At 38.7% G+C, this 19284-nt stretch overlaps 1 protein-coding gene across 13 annotated transcripts in view; it reads left to right on the top strand.

Annotated features, from left to right (window-relative positions):
- Nucleotides 1–19284, top strand: part of GTDC1 (glycosyltransferase like domain containing 1) — a 355459-nt gene that overhangs the window by 150432 nt on the left and 185743 nt on the right. For 12 of the 13 annotated variants that reach the window (XM_036253415.1, XM_036253419.1, XM_036253421.1 and 9 more), the window contains one exon: nt 16430–16597. In XM_036253415.1, coding sequence (XP_036109308.1) covers nt 16430–16597 — 168 coding nt within the window. Of the gene's footprint in view, nt 1–8131; nt 8256–16429; nt 16598–19284 lie in introns of those variants that run through there. The other variant, XM_036253417.1, reaches the window with a different exon arrangement.

Raw genomic sequence — 19284 nt, 5'->3', positions numbered from 1 at the left:
ATTATATGTGGAATTACGTGGCATAGCCAATTACTTACAAAATGCAGCAGGTGGGAAGTTCTGGAACAAGACAGCCGCAGCCAGTTGACTTAATTAAATGTGCCATTTCCATGGTATATAGTTATGATGTGCAAGTGATTTAATGATGGGGGTCATAATCGGAGTAAGCTGTTGGCCATGGAAAAATCCATGAAAGAAGTAATGAAGGATCCCAGGGAGTGGAAGAACATGGAAATCAAGGGTCTAGATATGCTGGTACTTGATTTCATTTTTATCTGTTCAGTCCAAGTGTTACCTGTAGTTCTTCCACACCATACTCAGAGGTCCCAAATTACATCATCCTTAGGAGTAACTTAGAGGATTTCTGCTATTTTCTCTGAGCTGTGTGCGTTTGTCTTAGGGGTAGTTGTATATGTGCAGAGGAAGGGTTATGAAAGGAAGGGGAAAGAGTTCACTTTAGGTCAGGTTCCAGACCATCTAGCTACTCTTGCTTTACTGAAGAACATTTTTATGTATTTTACACATCAGAGTTTTGTGTAAGAATTCCTTTGAGAAAAGTGGTTGCTTTTAAAAAGTTTGAGAACTACTCCATCCATTTTACCACAGATACAAAGACCCTGTCTAGTGCTGTCCCCTCCTTATCTGCTGATGTGACAGAGGTGTATTGAGTACCTGTTGAGTGTCGGGCCCTGTAACACTTCACGAGGCATCTTCGACATCGCCTGGGCTACTGGATGATCACTGCTCTCCAAACGTAGCTTTTTCCTGTAGTTCGCACACAGCTCACCTGTCTTGATCTCCACATTTTTTTTTTTTTTTTAATCCTCACCCGAGGATATTTTTCCATCTTTTTGTACAGATAGAGTGGGAGGGAGGGAGAGGAAGGGAGAGACAGACAGAAACATCGACGTGAAGGGACACATCGAGTGGCTGCCACCCGCACCACCAACCAGGGCCGGGGACAAACTGCAACCGAAGTACGTGCCCTTAGCGGGAACCGAACCCGGGTCTCTCCAGACCGCAGGCCAACGCTCTAACTGGTGAGCCAAACTGGCCAGGGCTATCTCCACATTTTTTGATGATCTTATCTATAATTTCAAAATAACTTCTGTACCAAAGATTCCGAAATCTGCTTCTCTAGCCCTGACTTTGCCACTTAATACCTGTGGGAGGTTTGGGAAGTCATCCTTGCTGAGCCTCAGTTCTCTTATTTGTGTCACTAATGCTATTACCTTCCCAGCCCTACGTGGATAGAAAGGGAGAGGAGGCACAGGTTTGTAAATCACACAGATGTGAAGAATAGTATTGTTTTTACTGCTGTAATCAGTATCTTCAGGACCATATTTCTAACTTATTTTTTAGCAGGAAATACTTGTTTGTATGAAATTTAATGCCATAAAATTAAGATTTACTAAATGGTGTCAATGATTCCTTTTCTGTACATCAGACAGGATCCTCAATTTTATATTTATATTATTGGCACACTCTTTCCAATCGTCACTGTATCTCAGAATCGTGAAAGCACCTTTTAATCCTTTCTCCTTTCTTTTTTTGGTCTTACTGTTATCACATTTCTTTAGATCTTCATGGCAGCTTGACTGGATTAGCATGATAATCTCATAACTGGTCCCCCGTCCTCTGTCTCTAGTGCTTCCAGGGATGGGGAATGTCTGGCCAGTGGGCCGAATAAGGCCTCACCAAATTATCCTGGCCAAATATAGCAGGCTAATTTTTAAATTGATAATTTTGTATAGCCCTCGAATAATGTTCATAAATATCCAAATTGCCCTTGGCAGAAAAAAAGGTTCCCCGCCCATGATTACCAACTTGCTGCTGTGGTATTTTTGTTTGTTTGTTTTTATTATTTTGGCTTTTGGTTCCTCTTCTAAAAAGTATAGCATCCCTGCTCCTGAAACTTCAGTGTCCCCCGCTGCCGGTCCATCACAGCTGAGACCATCAGCCTGGCCCTCGGGCTTCTCGACAGTATCTGTTTCATCTGCTTCTGCAGCTTTTCCCTTCACAGCTGCTTTGAGAGCCTCCCACCCTTCAGCCAGACTCTGTCCTCCAAAAGGGCGTTGACCACTCTTACTTTTGGCTCTTTCCATAGACTCTTCTATCTGTCTGCAGTGTGTTCACTTTGTTGAAAAACTAGTGATCCCGCGAGGCCAGTGGGAAACACCACGTCCGCGGAAGCATTTGTCGTTTCCCCCAAACAGAGGTGGCTCGACTCCTCTCCTGAACCCGCTGTGCCTCTTTGTGTACTTTACCTTACCCCTGGTTGTGTAATATCGAAGTAATTGCGTAACCTACTTACCTGGTTCTTAAGTTGAACGCGGTGGTCATGTATCAGTTTCCTTGTGAGCCACGTCTGGAATCAGCCTCAGCTGCCCTTCGAAGCGTAGTTGGTGACAGTGATGCGGCGTCACCGCCCAGGCGATGTCCTGCCGTGTTACACAGGCAGGAAGAGAAAGTGAATCCCAGCCAGTTTTGCTCTCAGAAATGCGGAGGGCCATTTTAATACTTTTATACTTCTCGATAAAATGCAGGAATGTGTAGTGGGAAAATTATTTCAGGCATTGGTATTTATGTTCATGTTGAAATACAGTTGAATGAAGGAACCTTCTAATCAGAAGCTAACATTTTATGGACAGAGTAAATGGATTCACTGCTAGAAAGACATCTTGCCAGTTCTTGTCTTTGATTAATCTTTTGAGGGATGTTTCTTTTTGTTTGTAGTTTGTATATCCCTATTTGAAGGTATTAGGCTCTGTATCAAATTCTTTTTGTATTATTACAAATCAACCAGTCTTTGACTACTTTAATGTTGTCAACTACTCACTCTTTATTGTTTTCTTAAATGCCAGAAAATAAAAAGCTAAAACCCCACCCTATATTAATGTAATTTTATGATTAAGATTTTACATTCACAGAAGTCCAGAAATTCTAAGTTATAGCTCCCAAAAGAATTCTAATTCAGTCACAAAGCATAAACTGATATTAAGGCCGAAATGTATCATCATCGCAGTAATGCAAAATACTCATATATGCATGAGGACGCAGTTATGGTTGCTGAGGGAACCATAATTTTGGATTTTCTGACTTTTTTTTGCACATACAATTTCAACCATAATGTTAAGTTAATGCAGTTTTTCTCAGTGACTCTGAAGTAATATATTTGTTGCTATATTTATCTTAAAAGTAAGTTTTTATTGACTTCATTTTTTTCTTCTGTATATCTGTAAACCTGTACTTACAGAGATCCGATGTCCCTACAGGGAGAACTGCCTAAGGAATATTTCTATATAAAAATAGTTTCTAGGCACGTGTATACTCTCATTCTCTCTGCCTTTCTGTCTCTCACGGGCCCACACACGTATGCACATCCTGGCACGTTCTGGAGCAGGTACCGTATCCACTACCTGCTGTTGAAAGTGTTGACGATACTGAATTATTTATGCTATCTTCCGCACTATCCAAAATCGTTTTGGGTGCTTGGACACCTTTTGGTCTCTTCCATATGGATACTTCACGAAGGCAGAGTTGCCAGATGCTCGGGTTTTGTGACAGTCTGAGTTTTTCAAAGACTGTTGGAATATTCTTGGGAGAATCTCGCCTTGTTACTTTCCTATGGAGCGGTGAGATACTAACATTTCTTTGAAAGTGTTTGTCAAGACAAGGAGTTAGTGCAAGAAAGTTATTAGAATGTCCCATCTGAGTATATTTAATATTGGGAACTGAGTAAGGGAGCATTTTATTCTGAAATTCATTTGTGATGTGATCATCACCCTAGCAGTGTGTCAGACTAGCAGTATATATGCTATGGGGATTAAAACAAAGTTATTTAAAATATTATATGTTCACTCTTATAGAACTTCAGCTCTTTGTTTATATCTCAATTGCTAATGCAAAGTTGAGAAGCAAGATGTCAAGTGTAGCTTATCTTTTTATCCCTTATCTAATGTAGCATTATCTCTCTATATCTATCTACAGCTATGTCTACATCTATATCTAAGTGTGTGTTTATATACTTAAATATAACTGTATATATATATAATATTAATATAAAGATATAAAATGTGGATATTTCTGGTCCTGTGTATTGGCTTTTCTTCTGCAGTATTAATAGAAACTCATGATCTACCCCCTTTCCAGTTCCTACTCTTAACACACACTGAATTGGAAGTTCTCATCTTTTAATGTCCAGTGTTTTTTCCTTGACAGCTTTTCCGGGTTTCCACAGGCAGGTCTGCGTTCTCTGCCTGCGTCTCTCCTGGCATTCCCTGATGCTCCGCCCACTGCTGTGTACTAGGGGAGGGAAGGCCCAGGGAAGGACAGGCTCAGGGAGATGCTGCCGTGCTGTGCCGTCTGTGTAGACGTCTTGCATGACAGCGAGCAGCTCGGGATGGCTTTTATGTGACCCTAAGATGTAGGCAATGAAATTCAGATAACATTGGGACTCGGATATCTTAGCGAGTCTCTAGTGCCTGTTTCTATCCACAGTGAAGCATTTTTGTCTATATTTTGTGGAAGTGTGAAACATGATCAAAGAAAGTTTTTCTGACTGTTTTTTATTTTTCAGTGGTTTTTTTATTTTTCTTCTCCTCTTTTAAATGGAGTATATGTTTATCCCAATATCTAACTTGAAGCTGTTCCCACTATTGAAATTAGGAGGCAGTTGCCCCAACACCTGTGACTTCCTGTCTGTAAATAACTCTACAGTGGTCCCGGCCTGGCCTCTGACTGGCTGACCCGGGCAGGTTCCTTCATTTTGTGCTCCTTAGTCGCCACTGAGGAAGTGTGGCCGAGGAGGTGTTAAGTTCCTGCTGGCTGTAATATTGGATGAGTCCCATGTACAGTGCAGTGTGGTAGGCGAGACTGAGAAAAATGCATCTTGGAAGGTTATTGTGTCATATAGGTTATGTTGAGTGACCTTCAACACTATTGTTTATATAATTTTACTTTTCATCTGCTTACCCCTCCTGTACCTATGTATGTGTTACTTTAAGGGAGAAAAAAAGAGGGCAGTTATTTACGTTGTGATCAAGGGAACCATATTTAAAATATACAGTGTTTTTTAATTTATCAATCTTAGCCACATAGAAAATTTCATTTTTTTTTAATCCTCACACTAGGATATTTTTTCATTTATCTTCAGATAGAGTGGGAGGGAGGGAGGGAGAGAGGGGGGAGAGAGAGAGAGGGATAAACATCCATGTGAGAGAGACATGGATTGGTTGCCTCCCTCACGACCTCAACCAGAGCCGGGGATCAAATCGAAACTGAGCTACATGCCCTTGACCAGGATCGAACCTGCGACTCCCTGGTCTGCGGGCCAATTCTCTAACCGCTGAGCCAAACCCATCAGGGCATCAAGTTTTTCATTTGATGCTATTAGTATAGGAATTTTTTTTTTTTAAATAGGAAGTTTTGATCTTTGAAAAACTAGCTTTCAAATGTTCCCCCCTCTGTGACATAGACTGGGAAACATAATGCTAGAATTTTTACATTGTTGGTTTGATGATAAAGAAATCAATGTTTATAAAAAGTCTCGTCTTTAAAATAAAAGTGTAAAAGACCAGGACACAGTCCTGGGACTCATATCTTCTAATTCATTTTCGATTGTAGATGTACTACTTTATTTAATAGTGCACTCTCCCAAGCACTTTTTGAGTGCCTACTGGGTACTTACACTCTGCTGGTTTTAACTTTTGTAATTAATTATTAGTGATATCCATATAATTAAAGTGATGTGTAAAATAGCAATACATTGGAGATACTAAATACATTGATTTGGGGGGGTGTATTTCTCCAAATGGCATATTAAGCATCAAATTCAAGGAAGATTTCAAGGAACTGTTTTGGACTTGTCAAAACTAACCGAGCAAAGTAATAAAAACACAGGAATAATCTCTATGAGAAGCATAACAGAATGCCACAAATCAAATGATAGAACAACTCAATAGCATACAGGATTCTGGGAAGCCAATTTTGAACAAATACCCATAAATACCCCAAAATTTAGATCTTACCACTGATTACAGAAAGATGGAATATTTAGGAGGCATTTTATGTACGCTTGTTAATTTTAGAAATAGATGTGACTCAGTAAAAATAGCAACTTACCATATTTGCCATGTTAGCTTATTCATTATTGAGGCACAAAATACCTTTCCTTCCATGGTTGTCAGGAATAGTTTAGTTGATATACCAGGAGGCAGGATAATATTGTTACTCTTGTGATTATTTTAACTAGTCCTGTTGTCCTGATATTGAAGCCTAAGTAATGACGATACCTACAGCCACTCTAGCCTGTGGTTGGTTTCTTAGGCTTGTGCTTGACCTGGGCTTCCTGCATCTGTCTGAGCAACAGTTTCCTGTCCTGACTGATCAGTGTGTCCTTCAATGTGTATAATCTTAGTATTGGCAGGGCTGAGTTGGAGTAACGATAAGATTTCTATCCATTGCCTTGGATCTCTGGTCTTCCAACTTTCTAATGTTTAGAAATAAACTCTAGGGACTCATGAGTGGCATGAACGAAAGGGCGAAGAACATTCCAATATAAGCTGATATGCTGCTGTTAAGGAATAGTCTTCTCTGATAGATTAATCATGAGATGAATTATAAATATTTCACATACTAATTATATAAGTTTATGGAGATAAAACACCATATGAAGTCTTCCCAGCACACTCAGCAAGTTACATGCCTTTTGCATGTTAATTGACTTACTCCTTCAAGGCTGACAATGATAAATCCCTGAAGATGACAGAAATTGTTATGACAACATATATTCCTGATTTCTGTACCAGGCTGACACTACTTTTGTCCAGGAGTTCCTTATCTCTGGGTGATATCTTAAGTACTTGAAATGTTAGGATTGTGAAGCAGAAAATAGTGTCTGGCATGTTAAGACGGATCATAAGGGAAAAGTAGTGAGCTTGAACAAAAATGACGTCAGATAACGCTCCCTACAGTTGTGGTGGGTGCTCAGGTAGGAAGGTTAAGTGTGTTCTTTGGGGGTCATGAGATGTTGTCCAACTTGTTTTTTAATGGTAGAACTAAATATCATATTGAAGATTACTATAAACAGAGAATCACCAGTTTTATTTTCTCAGTATCATTGAGGGAATGAATGATTGACTCATTCACTCATTCATCTATTTGCTTATTTGAAAACATTTATTGAACACCTGGGATAGGATAATGAATAAGGACACTATAGGGCTCACTCTAAGAAAACTTCAATCTAGAGTGGGGACTGCCATGTTAAGGAAACTATTAGATACTAAAAACAACAGCAGATCTACTATATTGCATCAAGGAATATATACCTTAATGGGAGAAAACAAGATAACGTGAAACTAGAGAAACGTGTTGAACAGATATACAAATTTACATAACACACCAGAACCCACATTTTTACCTGACACATTTGGTGACCAGGCATTTTAGATGAATTAAATCTCATGGCCCTGGTCAGGTGAGTTGGTGGTTGGAGCGTGGATTCTCGGTCAGGGCACATACCTAGGTTGAGGGTTCGATCCCTGGTTTGGGAGGCAACAGATCGATGTTTCCCATATTGATGCTTTTTTCTCTCTCCCTGCCTCTCTAAAAATTAATAAAAGCATATACTTGGGTGAGGATTAAAATAAAAAGAACTTCCTTAAAAAAATCTCTAATGCAGTATCTTTCATTAGTCTGTTATCTGTTATCCTTATCTAGTGGTACTTCATTATATTCAGCTTTTGTGAAAACTGTCTCTTTATTTTCCCTCTAATCCAACCCGATTTGTTTTCTCTTCTTTTTGTGTGTGTGTGTGTGTGTGTGTGTGTGGTACTTGCCCCTAGCGGGAACCGAACCTGGGACTCTCTGATCTGCAGGTCGACGCTCACCCGCTGAGCCAAACTGGCCAGGGCTTGTTTTCTCCTCTTTCAGGAATGTTACCACTAATTGCGTCATTGCATGAGCTGGGAACCTCTGAGACATGCTCACCCTCTCTCTCCCAGTAACCAAGTCAGACACGTCTGTGTCCTTCATTGCTCTACTATCAGCCCACTTCTCTCCATCCCTCTGCCCTGACCACCTACATCCTGTTATTTCAGTAGGCTAACTCCTTCGTGTTATTTAGGATGCTGCCTAGATTGCATCTCTTCAGAAGATGCCTCCCCGATGGCCATTACCTTTCCAGAATTTGTCTAACCGTATAGTCACTCAGTACATATGAGACGAATGAAGGGATGGAATAAACCGTTCAGGTTAGTATAGTTCTCCTTTATGCCATTTATATTATTTCTCCAACACAGACTATAATAAGAAGTATAGTTAACAGAAAATATCAAGTCACATTCTAATCTTAGATTATCTAAAATCAGTGTGGAATAACTGAAAAAGTAGAGGCTTTCGGGCTAGGTCAACATGGATTTGAAACTCATCTCTGCCTCGTAGTAACTGCTCGTCTCAGTATCTAAATGGACCTCTTGTATTTTAATTAACTGGTAAGATGCGGATAATAAGACACATCTCTTAAGGCAATGGTTAAATGAGATGATATATTAAAAAACAAAACAAGAAACTTGCACAGTACATGGTTCCCTCTCTTCCTTTAGAGTATTATCACATTATGGTGACTTCAGGACTTCATTATCACAAAGTGATAACAGAGCCATGGTTTTAAATGAACTGGTTTTATCTGTATTTGGATATGTATAGAGCAACCTCCCTTATGTTGAAAGTGGCAGTGATGATGGTATTTTATTTGAGTCTCATTATTTCAATTAACTACCATTTATTCTTAGCCAGTGATCTTTCACAACTCATTTAATTAAGGATAAGAAATAAAGCATTGTTAGTACAATAATAAATGTACAGTGGAACCCCATATTGCTAACAGATGAAGTCCAAAGTTTTCAAACTTCTTACTCTGCATTTGGGTACCTCGGTTCTGATGAAAGACCAATTTTCCAGTTATCTGATTATTTTTTTTTTTCAAACCCTAAACTTTAGCTAAACTGTTTCTTCTCCCTGACTTGTTTAAGTAGTACTGATGCTTCCAGACCCAAGACCTCAGGATGCAGGCTTCTGCTCCCCTCAGTAAACTTGAGGCGTCCTAGTTTTTCTGGGCTCCGACTTCTGTATTCTTCCTCTGAACTGACTGGCCAGCTCCTCCCCTCATTCTCAGCCAGCTTGTAGTGCTTTGCGACTCTGCTTGGATGATACTTATCTTTTTTTTGTTATTTAATGTTTCCTGTATTTTGGGCTTATTTTACAATTATATGGTCAACTCTTTTGCAAAAGAGATGATATCTTGTACTTCTTCTATTATCAAGTTAAGAATTTTGACAATATTTTGATTTGTTGACTTATTGATAGAATGTCTAAAACATAAAACAGACTTAAGTATATTTTGAGTGGTTCATATTCCCTTGTGTCTTGTAAGAATACTCCTAATAATGAGTTCTAGTTTCAGAATACGTCAAAAATGTTTAAGTGTACACAGTAAACATTTTCAATTTGTTTATAGATTTCTTTTCAATACTTAGGCCCACCCTTCCTTCCTATTTCATCCTTTGTTGTTACAAGCATAATTATCGAGTGTCTTTTATGGATTAGGCATTATGCCAGAAACCAGGCTTTAAAAGACTTGAGAGGTTGCTGGAGTAATTTGAGATGCCTAAGTTTAAGCGACACCTTTAGCAAAGCTCCAACAGGTATGATGTCATTTGTCTCCGTAGGCACCCCTGAAACGGGTCGGACAGCTTACGGCTGCCGAGTGGACAGATGTTAAGCCAGTTGGAGATATTGTTCAGTGGCAGGGCTACCTGCAGACCTCGATCCCATGTCTTCTGTGCAGGTGTTCCTGACCCCGTGCTCTCCTGGCCATCATGGTAGACACTGGAAAGGAACATTACATGGTGAAAAAAGGCAAAACTGCCTGATTAATTGATGCTACACCGTGGGACGGCTTTTGGGAACCTGGATACTCTTTTTTTTAATTTTTTTTTTTCCTTTATTGATCTTAGAGAGAGAGGAAGGGAGAGGGAGAGAGATAGAAACATCCATGAGAGAGAACATCAATTGGCTGCCTCCTGCATGTCACTCACTGGGGATTTGGCCCACAACCTGGGCATGTGTCCTGACTGGGAATCAAACTGGCAACCTCTTAGTGCATGGGTCGATGCTCAACCACTGAGCCACACCGGCCGGACCCTGGATGCTCTTTTTTAACAGCCTGTAAATTACACATCACAAGAACCTAAGAAATTAATTTTTTTTTTCCTTTATTGATTTTAGAGAGAGTGGGAGAGATGATAGAAACATCGATGAAAGAGAACATCGATTAACTACCTCCTGCATGCCACTCACTGGGGACCTGGCCCACAACCTGGGCGTGTACCCTGACTGGGAATCGAACCGGTGACCTCTTAGTGCATAGGTCAATGCTCAACCACTGAGCCACACCGGCTGGGCAAGAACCTAGGAAATTAAATGACGACATTTCCTTTTCTTTTCAATAAGACTTTCATCTTGTATTTTTAGTTGTTTTAACAAATGGAAACATTTTGTTATGTAGTATTCTTGAAAGTTTTTGAAAATCCATAAGATTTAAACATGCAGTAAAAACGTTGTAATTAAAATGAAGTAGCTGACAACTAAAGCATATTACGCTACAATGAAATGTGTAGATCAGTGACTAATGACTATTAGAATTCAGTTATCTTTCTATGCAAGTTTTACAAATTAAAAAATATATTTAAGCCAAAGGCTTTTGAAATGTTTGGGAGTAATATTCATTTATGCCTGTATGTATTATTGAGCTGCTGTTATCTTGAAACACTGTCTCCGCACTTCGGAATGATGAAGTGAAGGAGAGGCCAGCACTGCTCGTGGCTAGTTCATCTGCAAACCCGACAGTGCTGTCAGCAAACCCAGTCGGGCCACCTCCCATCACCCCAGCGCTGTCGCTTAGTCCAAGCCACCATCCTTTCTCTTCTCCTTCCTGTTCTTCCTTCCTCCAAATGATTCCTCACGGTCTGATTTCCATTGATAGTGAGAGTAAAATGATCTGATATTAAAAAGTAATAAAAAAATGCATTCATAATACATATATACTTCTGTATTTTTTCCTAGTTAAAATCCTTCAGTTTGTATCCATTGTTGTTACCATGACATCCAAAATGATTTTCATGTCTTACAAAGGTCTGTTGGTTTCCTCAGCCTCTTCTCTGGCCATTTTCTCCTTGAACAGGTTGTTCCAGCCTCGTTGGTCTTTATTTAGTTCCTCAACCTGTCAGTTTTCTACTTGCATTAGCTATTTTGTTTTCTACTTTCTGTCCATCATTTGCCTAGTACCTTGCAAATAATGATGCTCAACATATATTGGCTGAGCAATCACTGGAATGCAAATAGTGGCTCTTTCTGGGGTGGTTGTGGGTGATATTCCATTAATTTATATTTTTGGTACTTAAAACATTTCTGTAATGAACATGTGTTTTCTAATTACCAGAAGGAAAAAAAAAAATAGTTTCATTCTGGAATTGGAGAGCCGGGTGGATGAAATACAGGTAGTCAAGAGGAGCTTAGAAATTAGATTATTAGAGTCAGGTCAAGGATCTGTATAAGAGAATCAATTAAATGAGGACATGTGTTCAGGTACCATCGGTACAGTGTGGGCTTAAGTTAGGCTGGGCCATCAGAGCTGTGCCTTCCTACACAGTAGTCATTCTGGTGTGGCTATTTAACTTACACTTAAATTAATCAAATTGAATCCAAATGAAAATTGAGTTCCTCAGTTGTGCTAGCTACATGTCAAGTGCTGAGTAGCTATATGTAGCTCGCCGCTACTGTGTTAGACAGTACAGATATAGAACATTTCCAACATCGTAGAAAATACCACATCACAGAAAGCACAGGATCCACATTCCTGGAGGGTGACTATCAAGGAACAGGAACTTAAGGTAGGCATCAGAAGGAAAAGGCTTTGGTAGTGGGGCTGAGCATCGTGAGTCTAGACAAGGGTTTAGGTATTGAGCGAAGCCACACAGCAGAAAGAGTGGAATTCACTCTTTTGTCCAAGGCCTACGGAAGCCCTGCAGAAATTATTTAATACAAGTAGCAGCCCCGGCCAGTATCTGTGTTACACTGTGCACTGTATCTTGGTTTGTTATAAGTGGTTGGGGGTGAGGGGGTAGGGGGCTGTTGAAAAGATTTTATGGGGCTGGAGTGAGATAGATAACCTAGTCTGTGAAGGAGTGTCACTGGATTGTATGTAGCTGGTCAGAATACTGGATTCCTGTCCTCGGTTTCTCATTTCACTGCCTTTAAGATACAAAAATATGCATCTTGATAATGGCCTCGCTCCTCTATTGCTTAAGTGTATTTCAGCATCTCTTTTTGCATATTAAGGGAATGAGGTGAAGGGCAAACAACTAGTTTGTTCAAACTGAGCAAGAAAAGAATGTCATCTGTAATGTTGAATTTCACTGTGTCGAATAACTGTATTCCTTAAGCAAGTATGATGCTGAGTGTAGCTAGTGCATTGAAGACAATGGGAACGTGTGTGGATACAACCCCCGGTACACAGAAAGGTGTTGATAAGCTTGCAGCAGAGAACCATTTGGGTTAGACGACTGTAGTAGCAGCTTACTGATACTTTGGGTGAGATGGTAGCTTAATGATGTAGCCGTTAATTTGAATTTAGCAGACATTTTAAATATAGGTTTCTTTTACAGAGACAAAAGTTGCAATTTAAAGCTCTTTGGTGGTCTAAAAACAGCTTAATCCCGTAGTAGCGTGGTAATAAGGACTAATCCAGCTTATGCAGTGATTGTAGTATGTCATGTTTGTGAAAGATTGCCCAAATGCTTTCTCTGGTTTTTATGTTAATTTAAAAATATTAAACATAAAACCTTATAACATCTTCATGCTGAGATAAACTGTTCAATTTAACTTGTGCTCAGGCAGCAGCTGTCAGGAATTACCTTGTTCCTAGTGGTTTTCGCTATCACCTTGTGCCCTTTCCTGCCAGACACAGTGTGGGATGATAAAGCTCACCTTGTTAGGATTTATTGCTTAAATAACACCTGAGGCAAGATGAACATCGGGAGCCTAGGGATTAGCTGCTGACTCAGTGATGTCATTCATTGTATTATTATAAACTTTTTTTTTTAATTGATGGAAGGAAGCAAAATAAAAATTGCCTATCAGTCATACCTGCGTTCCTTTTGTGGGCATATTCATTACTTATTTTGGGGAGTTACTGAGCAAAATATTTGAGGAGTTGCTTATTGTCCAGTTTACCATTGCACAAGTAAATAAGCAAAGAGAAATCTTTTACTAATGATAGCAATAATATCCACAATTTAGGAGTATGAGGACTACTTCAAGATTAGTAATAAAAATATAATGGATTTCCTGTTAACGATTGAACAAACAAAAGGAAATGTTGGTATGGGCAGTCCCAAGTAGTTAATATGATCATCGCCATTTCACTTCTGAATATATTGTACTGTTTTATTTGGGAGTTTTGTTTGAAAGGCTCAATATTAGATTCGGATGCCTTGATTATGGGTCAGCTGGTAGGTAGGATAAAGAGAGGAGGTGTGTGGTAGGAGTAGATGAAGGGCTCACCTTGGTTAGACATTTTCTACAGATGGTCCACTCTGAAGATAATTCTCACGTGGGAAAGGAACAATTGGGTTATAACGAAGTACATATATGATGGGTTTGTTGTTTAGGGCACATAGAGTAGTTATCCCTTCTACTTATGGCCAAGTTGTGCATATTCCCCCCAAATTGTAGTTTTATAATGTCTAACTTTAAAATTTGCAAGACTAGATCAATGAATTACAATATACCAATAACTTAATTGCTAACATTTACACATTTTTTATTTCTCTATGTAAATATATACATATGAATATTTATTATTACTAGATTTTTGACTGAACAATTTAACAATTAGTTGCAGATATCATGTAACTTCACACATAAATAATTTAACAGGTATATCCAAAAAATAAAGATAACCTATATAAATTCAATAAAATTATTAAATTTAAGAAATGTAAGACTGATGAAAATTTACAGTCTTATATTTAGCCCATATTCAGAGTTTCCCAGTTGTCCCTATAATGTCTGGTATAGCTGTTTTCCCCCTACTCAGTATCCAAGTAGCATTTTGTTTTGGGGTTTCTTTATTTTCCTTTAATCTACATTTAAAAAAAATTTCTTTAATGACATTGACCTGCTTGGAGATCCAGCCCAGTTATTTTGCAATAATGTATCTGATTGTTTTCTCATGACCAAATTCAGATCAGGCATTTTTGGCAGATTAGTATATTTTTCTTTGGTGATTTGTATCTTTCTCAGTGTTTCATACTGGGAAATACATGATATCGCTTTGTCCCATGATTGGTCATATTTAGTTTGATCACTTGGGTAAGTTCATGTCTACCAAACTTCTCCATTATAAAGGTACTATTTTTCCTTTGTAATTAATAATTAACAAGGGAGGAGCTACATTTAATGAATTGTTCTGCCTTGTATGTGAAAAACATTGAACTTGCTCAGGTCTTAATGATTAAGAATGAGCCATTGCTTGCAATAGTGTGTGTATTGGGGGTAGGCAGTGGGGATAGAGGGAGAGAGAGAGAGAATTACCCGACAAGTAGACCCATAAGTGACCACACACTTTCTTTTAAGAAAAATATTTATTGACAGAGATCAATGTTTTCTTGTTCTCTCTCCTAAGGATAAGATTTGTAGATAAGCAAATATCTTCATATATCAGAATTTTCAATCTAAATTCTTGAAAGACTTATCCTTGGTTATAGTGGGAGTATTTTTGGTTAAAATAGGGCATTTTCTGACCATAGTTTTTCTATTTGCTTTAGTTGGGGACATATTGACAATTTAAGCAATAATGCGTCTCCTTAGTAAGTTTTTTTTTTTAACTTTAAAGCAACAAACCATGACATTAATACAGCCATGCAGGTTTTTTGATCGTATGTGCCTTTTTTAGTCCATGAAGAAGATACTTGAATTCCTATTTATGATATATGCACTCATTTGTAATCATTCTTCTTCTGTGAAAGGCTGGTGCTGCAGATCATATAAACACCTGAAGTTAGCCATTGGCTTGTCAGCAAGGGAGAATTTATAGTAGTTGTAATCATGGTAATAACAAAGGATGATATTTTGTATTTATTAAGTACAGAAAATGCATTTGCAATGTAAGTCGTCCATGACCAATTCATGTTCCTGGCATAATGGAAAGCATTTCGGGCTTAGAAGACCAGGAGTCCCCGCTTTGCCACTTTCTACCAGTGTGATCCTAGGAACAACTCTTAACCTTCTTGAACCTCATTTTTTAGAATGGGAGTTAAAGCTGTAAGGGTCAAATGATGCTGCATTATGTTATAAAGGTGGCATTCCATCAAAATTGTGCTATCTAAAGGTACTCAGCTGCTCAGGGACTGTAATTTGTACTGCTTGTGTCCGTACGTGGTAGGCACCTCTTTAGTGAAACATTTCCTGGTTGTTCCAGACAGTTATTACTCCTTTCTGTTTGTTCCTTTAACACTTTATATACGCCACTATTACCGGCGGCAGTCTTGTTCATCTTTTCTGTTCTTCCTGGTTGGACCCTAGCACATAATAGGCATTTAGTCAATGTCTGTGGAATGAGTAAGTTAATAGACACTTTCAGTGATAAACATGGATAGGTAAGCTTTCAGCTTCCTCCCTCCTCCCCAAAGAAAAGGAATCAATCAGCCTTTCTTCATATTTTTAAACATTTATGTTTCATATAAGAGGTTTACAGATTGTATATCTGATGCCATTACCCATTCAGTAGCGGAGAGGAAAAAAAAGCATTAAGAAAGAAACAGAAATATTACAGAATAGTTAAGAAAAAGGGGGAGGCACAGTGAGAAAACATGCCAAGAGAAAAAGACCACACTAGATAAGTCTACTGCTTAAATCAAAAGGGTTTGTGTCATAACATGAGCATGTGCCTTTCCTGCTTGTATATTGAATTTCGGTAGTTGGTTGCATAAAGAAGTAAAGTGTAATGAAACTGGCAAGCAAAGTATTCCCCAGTCAGCCTTATCTTTGTTCCATTTGTCCTTCAGATAGAGCTTTTCTTGCCTTTTTCAATAAAATCCATCCAGCTTTTTTTTTTTTGTTTGCATCTCTCAGTAACTGAGCTGAGAAGACCAATGAGATTCGGAGCTTTTATAGTTCTTAGCAGCTGCTTTTTCAGAGATCAAAACTTGGAATGCTGCTGCATGGTATTAATTCTTAACTATCGGTGTGTCCCTATGGGGCACATGTGTTTCTGGGGGAGGATGAGGTGAGAGGGAAGAAGGGCAAAGGATGACCTCCTTCCAGCGTGCTCGGGACAGTAAACCCTCACTTCCTTATTTCCTAGGATCCTCTTTGCAAGCTCAGTGCTTAACCTGACTGAACTGGCTGCTCTTCGGCCTGACCTTGGGAAATTGAAAAAGATTCTGTACTTCCACGAGAACCAATTGGTATATCCTGTCAAGAAATGTCAGGAGAGGGATTTCCAATATGGATACAACCAAATTCTCTCATGGTAGGTATCAATTGTATCATTGCATTTAGTCCTTTCGACTTTTTTCTTTATAGATGTTTAGCTTTAAATCTAGAAACCTATTGTACACTTATTTTAAAACACCTTAAGGATGGTGCACAAATGTTTAAACATACCTTCCATGCAAGAAATTACTTGTGCCTCTGCAGTATATGTATAAGACCACAGCTAATCCTTTTGTATAATACATATATGTAACAATCTAATTATATGTTGAACTAATTATCTGTTTTCTCCAATCTTTTGCATTGGAATCAAAGGGTTCACAGGGACCTTCTGCACCCCTTGGTTCTGTCGTCTGTTGTTTAAGGCATACTTTTAAAAAAGGTCAGTCATTTGCTCTTATTTGCCAACTACTTTCAATGAATCCACTTGAAATCAAAATATAAATTTTCAGAGGAATAAACAAAAAATAAGGCATAATGGAGCAAGGGGCTTTTGTTCTTTTTTATTGTTTGTAAGAGAAAACTAGGGAAAATGAATCTTTAGGTAGTTGTTGGAATTTTTTTTCCCCTCATTGAGTCTTCTGAAATTGCATAGCCTTAAAATACCATGACATTTCAAAGGTGACGGTCCTTTTCTATTGTGACTTCAACAAAGTGAATCTCCTGAAGCTTAGTTAATGAAAGAAGTTAACACCAACTCTGAACCAGCTTTGCGATTGGATCCTTTTCACATAAGCGCAACAATCAAGCGGACTACGTTGGCCATGATTGGCTACTTTTTACTCACCCTTTTAAAGAGTTATTAGCAACTGGGATTGATGATATGTGTAAAGAGACTCCTGATTCTTGCAAGTCTATTCTGTAGTTTAGTTGACATAGGGAAGCAGCTATATGGTAAAACTTCTGCGTTTTGAGCACTTTGTAAGTGTTTTTTTGCAATCATGTTTACAAGCTGCTTCGGTTGTGAAGAAGCAGCGCTATCAAAATAGAGTGGAACTGCCGCACATCAAATGTCTCATAAAAAAGCAACCATTTTAAAATTTCATAATAAAATTAAAATACTTTATTTTTTATTGAAACGGAGAAGGGAAATATGTTTTGAAAACAAAAATAAAATCATTTTGTGCTTTATCAATATGGAAAACATTTGTAATATTCTTTTGATTTCTTGAATTAGCATCATTCTTTTCCTCAGATAGTGTGTGTTTATTACCCTTGAGAAATAACTGGGGGAAAAAAATTAAGCCTATTTTTCCCTTTATGGGTGGCTTTAAAGTTAATGGAAGTTACACTCACTCATATCAGGAGGAAATGCATGAAAAAGAGTATTTTTGCAAACTATCTTGGATCTTTAATTTAGCATGGACTGGGTTTTTAAGAATGTAAGTAGTTGGGCTGTATGCAAATATTTGGGGAAAAAACATTAAGCTTACTGCCCCTCATCTCTCTCTTTCATAAAAGATTGCTTTTGCGCATAGGGAATGAGACTATAAAAACCCGTACATGATTTTTCAGCATTGCTGTTCTCAAAAGGGTAAACTGTTAGACAAGCTTGGAGAGAAAGAAGTGGACTTGATCACCGGTTGGCTTGTTAATGAGAAAAAAATGGTTCACATTTGTCCCGAGGAAAAATAAGAGTGTCAAAAAGCAATCCTGTTCAGATTCTCTTTGAAAAGTATGACTCCTGCTTCCTCAAATGTTTCTTTAGTTTTCTTGCTGACTTCTGCTTTTGTTGGCACTAGTAGATTTCTTCCTTGACCGTGTGGCAGTTAAGGACGTTAGAGATGACTGACATAAGCACTCACCTTAAATAGAGGTTTCACTAACCCCCTGACTTATGAACACATGTCGTAACTATATATTATGACCTGTGGGTCGCTATTACAATATGTGACATATGGTGAAAACAGACTAGCTGTAAAACATCCTTCAACTTTTGGTATATTATTATATTGGCTTCCTCATTGCTTGGGGTTGTGTCAGCACTTCTGTGACATTCTTTTGTATTAGCTGTGTGGTAATCACCCCTAGCCCCAAATTGGCACTAGGTCACAACTAAAAAAAAAAATACTTGTATGGAATAGCAATTTTGTGGGGCAGGCATAGGGGTGGCAGGTCAACATTCTTTTTGTTGGTTTTTTATTCTGCTGTGTATTAAGAATAGGAACTTGAGATGTCTCAGTGAATATGAATTAGACTAAACTGAGGATTTGCCCTGGTATGTATTCCTGTCTATTCATCTGTGTTTTGCAGGCTATGAACTTACATATCTTCTCTCAGCTTTCTTTTTATTTTTTCCTTCTTTTTTGGTATGTGCCCCTAGCGGGAACCGAACCCAGGGCTATCTGGTCTGTAGGCCGATGCTCTAACCGCTGAGCAAAACTGGCCACGGCTAGCTTTCTTGATCAATCATTTTTTTTTTTTTTATCCTCACCCGAGGACATTTTTCTATTTTTTGTTCAGATAGAGTGGGAGGGCGAGAGAGGAAGAGAGAGAGAGAAACATTGCCGTGAAAGGGACACATCGAGTGGCTGCCACCCGCACGACCAACCAGGGCCGGGGACAAACTGCAACCGAGGTACATGCCCCTAGTGGGAACCGAACCCGGGTCTCTCTGGACCGCAGGCCAACGCTCTAACTGCTGAACCAAACCTGCCAGGACTTGATCTATCCTTTTCAAGGGGAAATAAAACTGGTTTTTTTTTTTGGATCCTGTATCTCTTC

This window comes from Molossus molossus, unplaced genomic scaffold (assembly GCF_014108415.1).
Source record: "Molossus molossus isolate mMolMol1 unplaced genomic scaffold, mMolMol1.p scaffold_m16_p_11, whole genome shotgun sequence".
Taxonomy (NCBI): domain Eukaryota; kingdom Metazoa; phylum Chordata; class Mammalia; order Chiroptera; family Molossidae; genus Molossus; species Molossus molossus.
The sequence above is the reverse complement of the archived record's forward strand: the minus strand, read 5'-3'. Positions and strand labels throughout refer to the sequence as shown.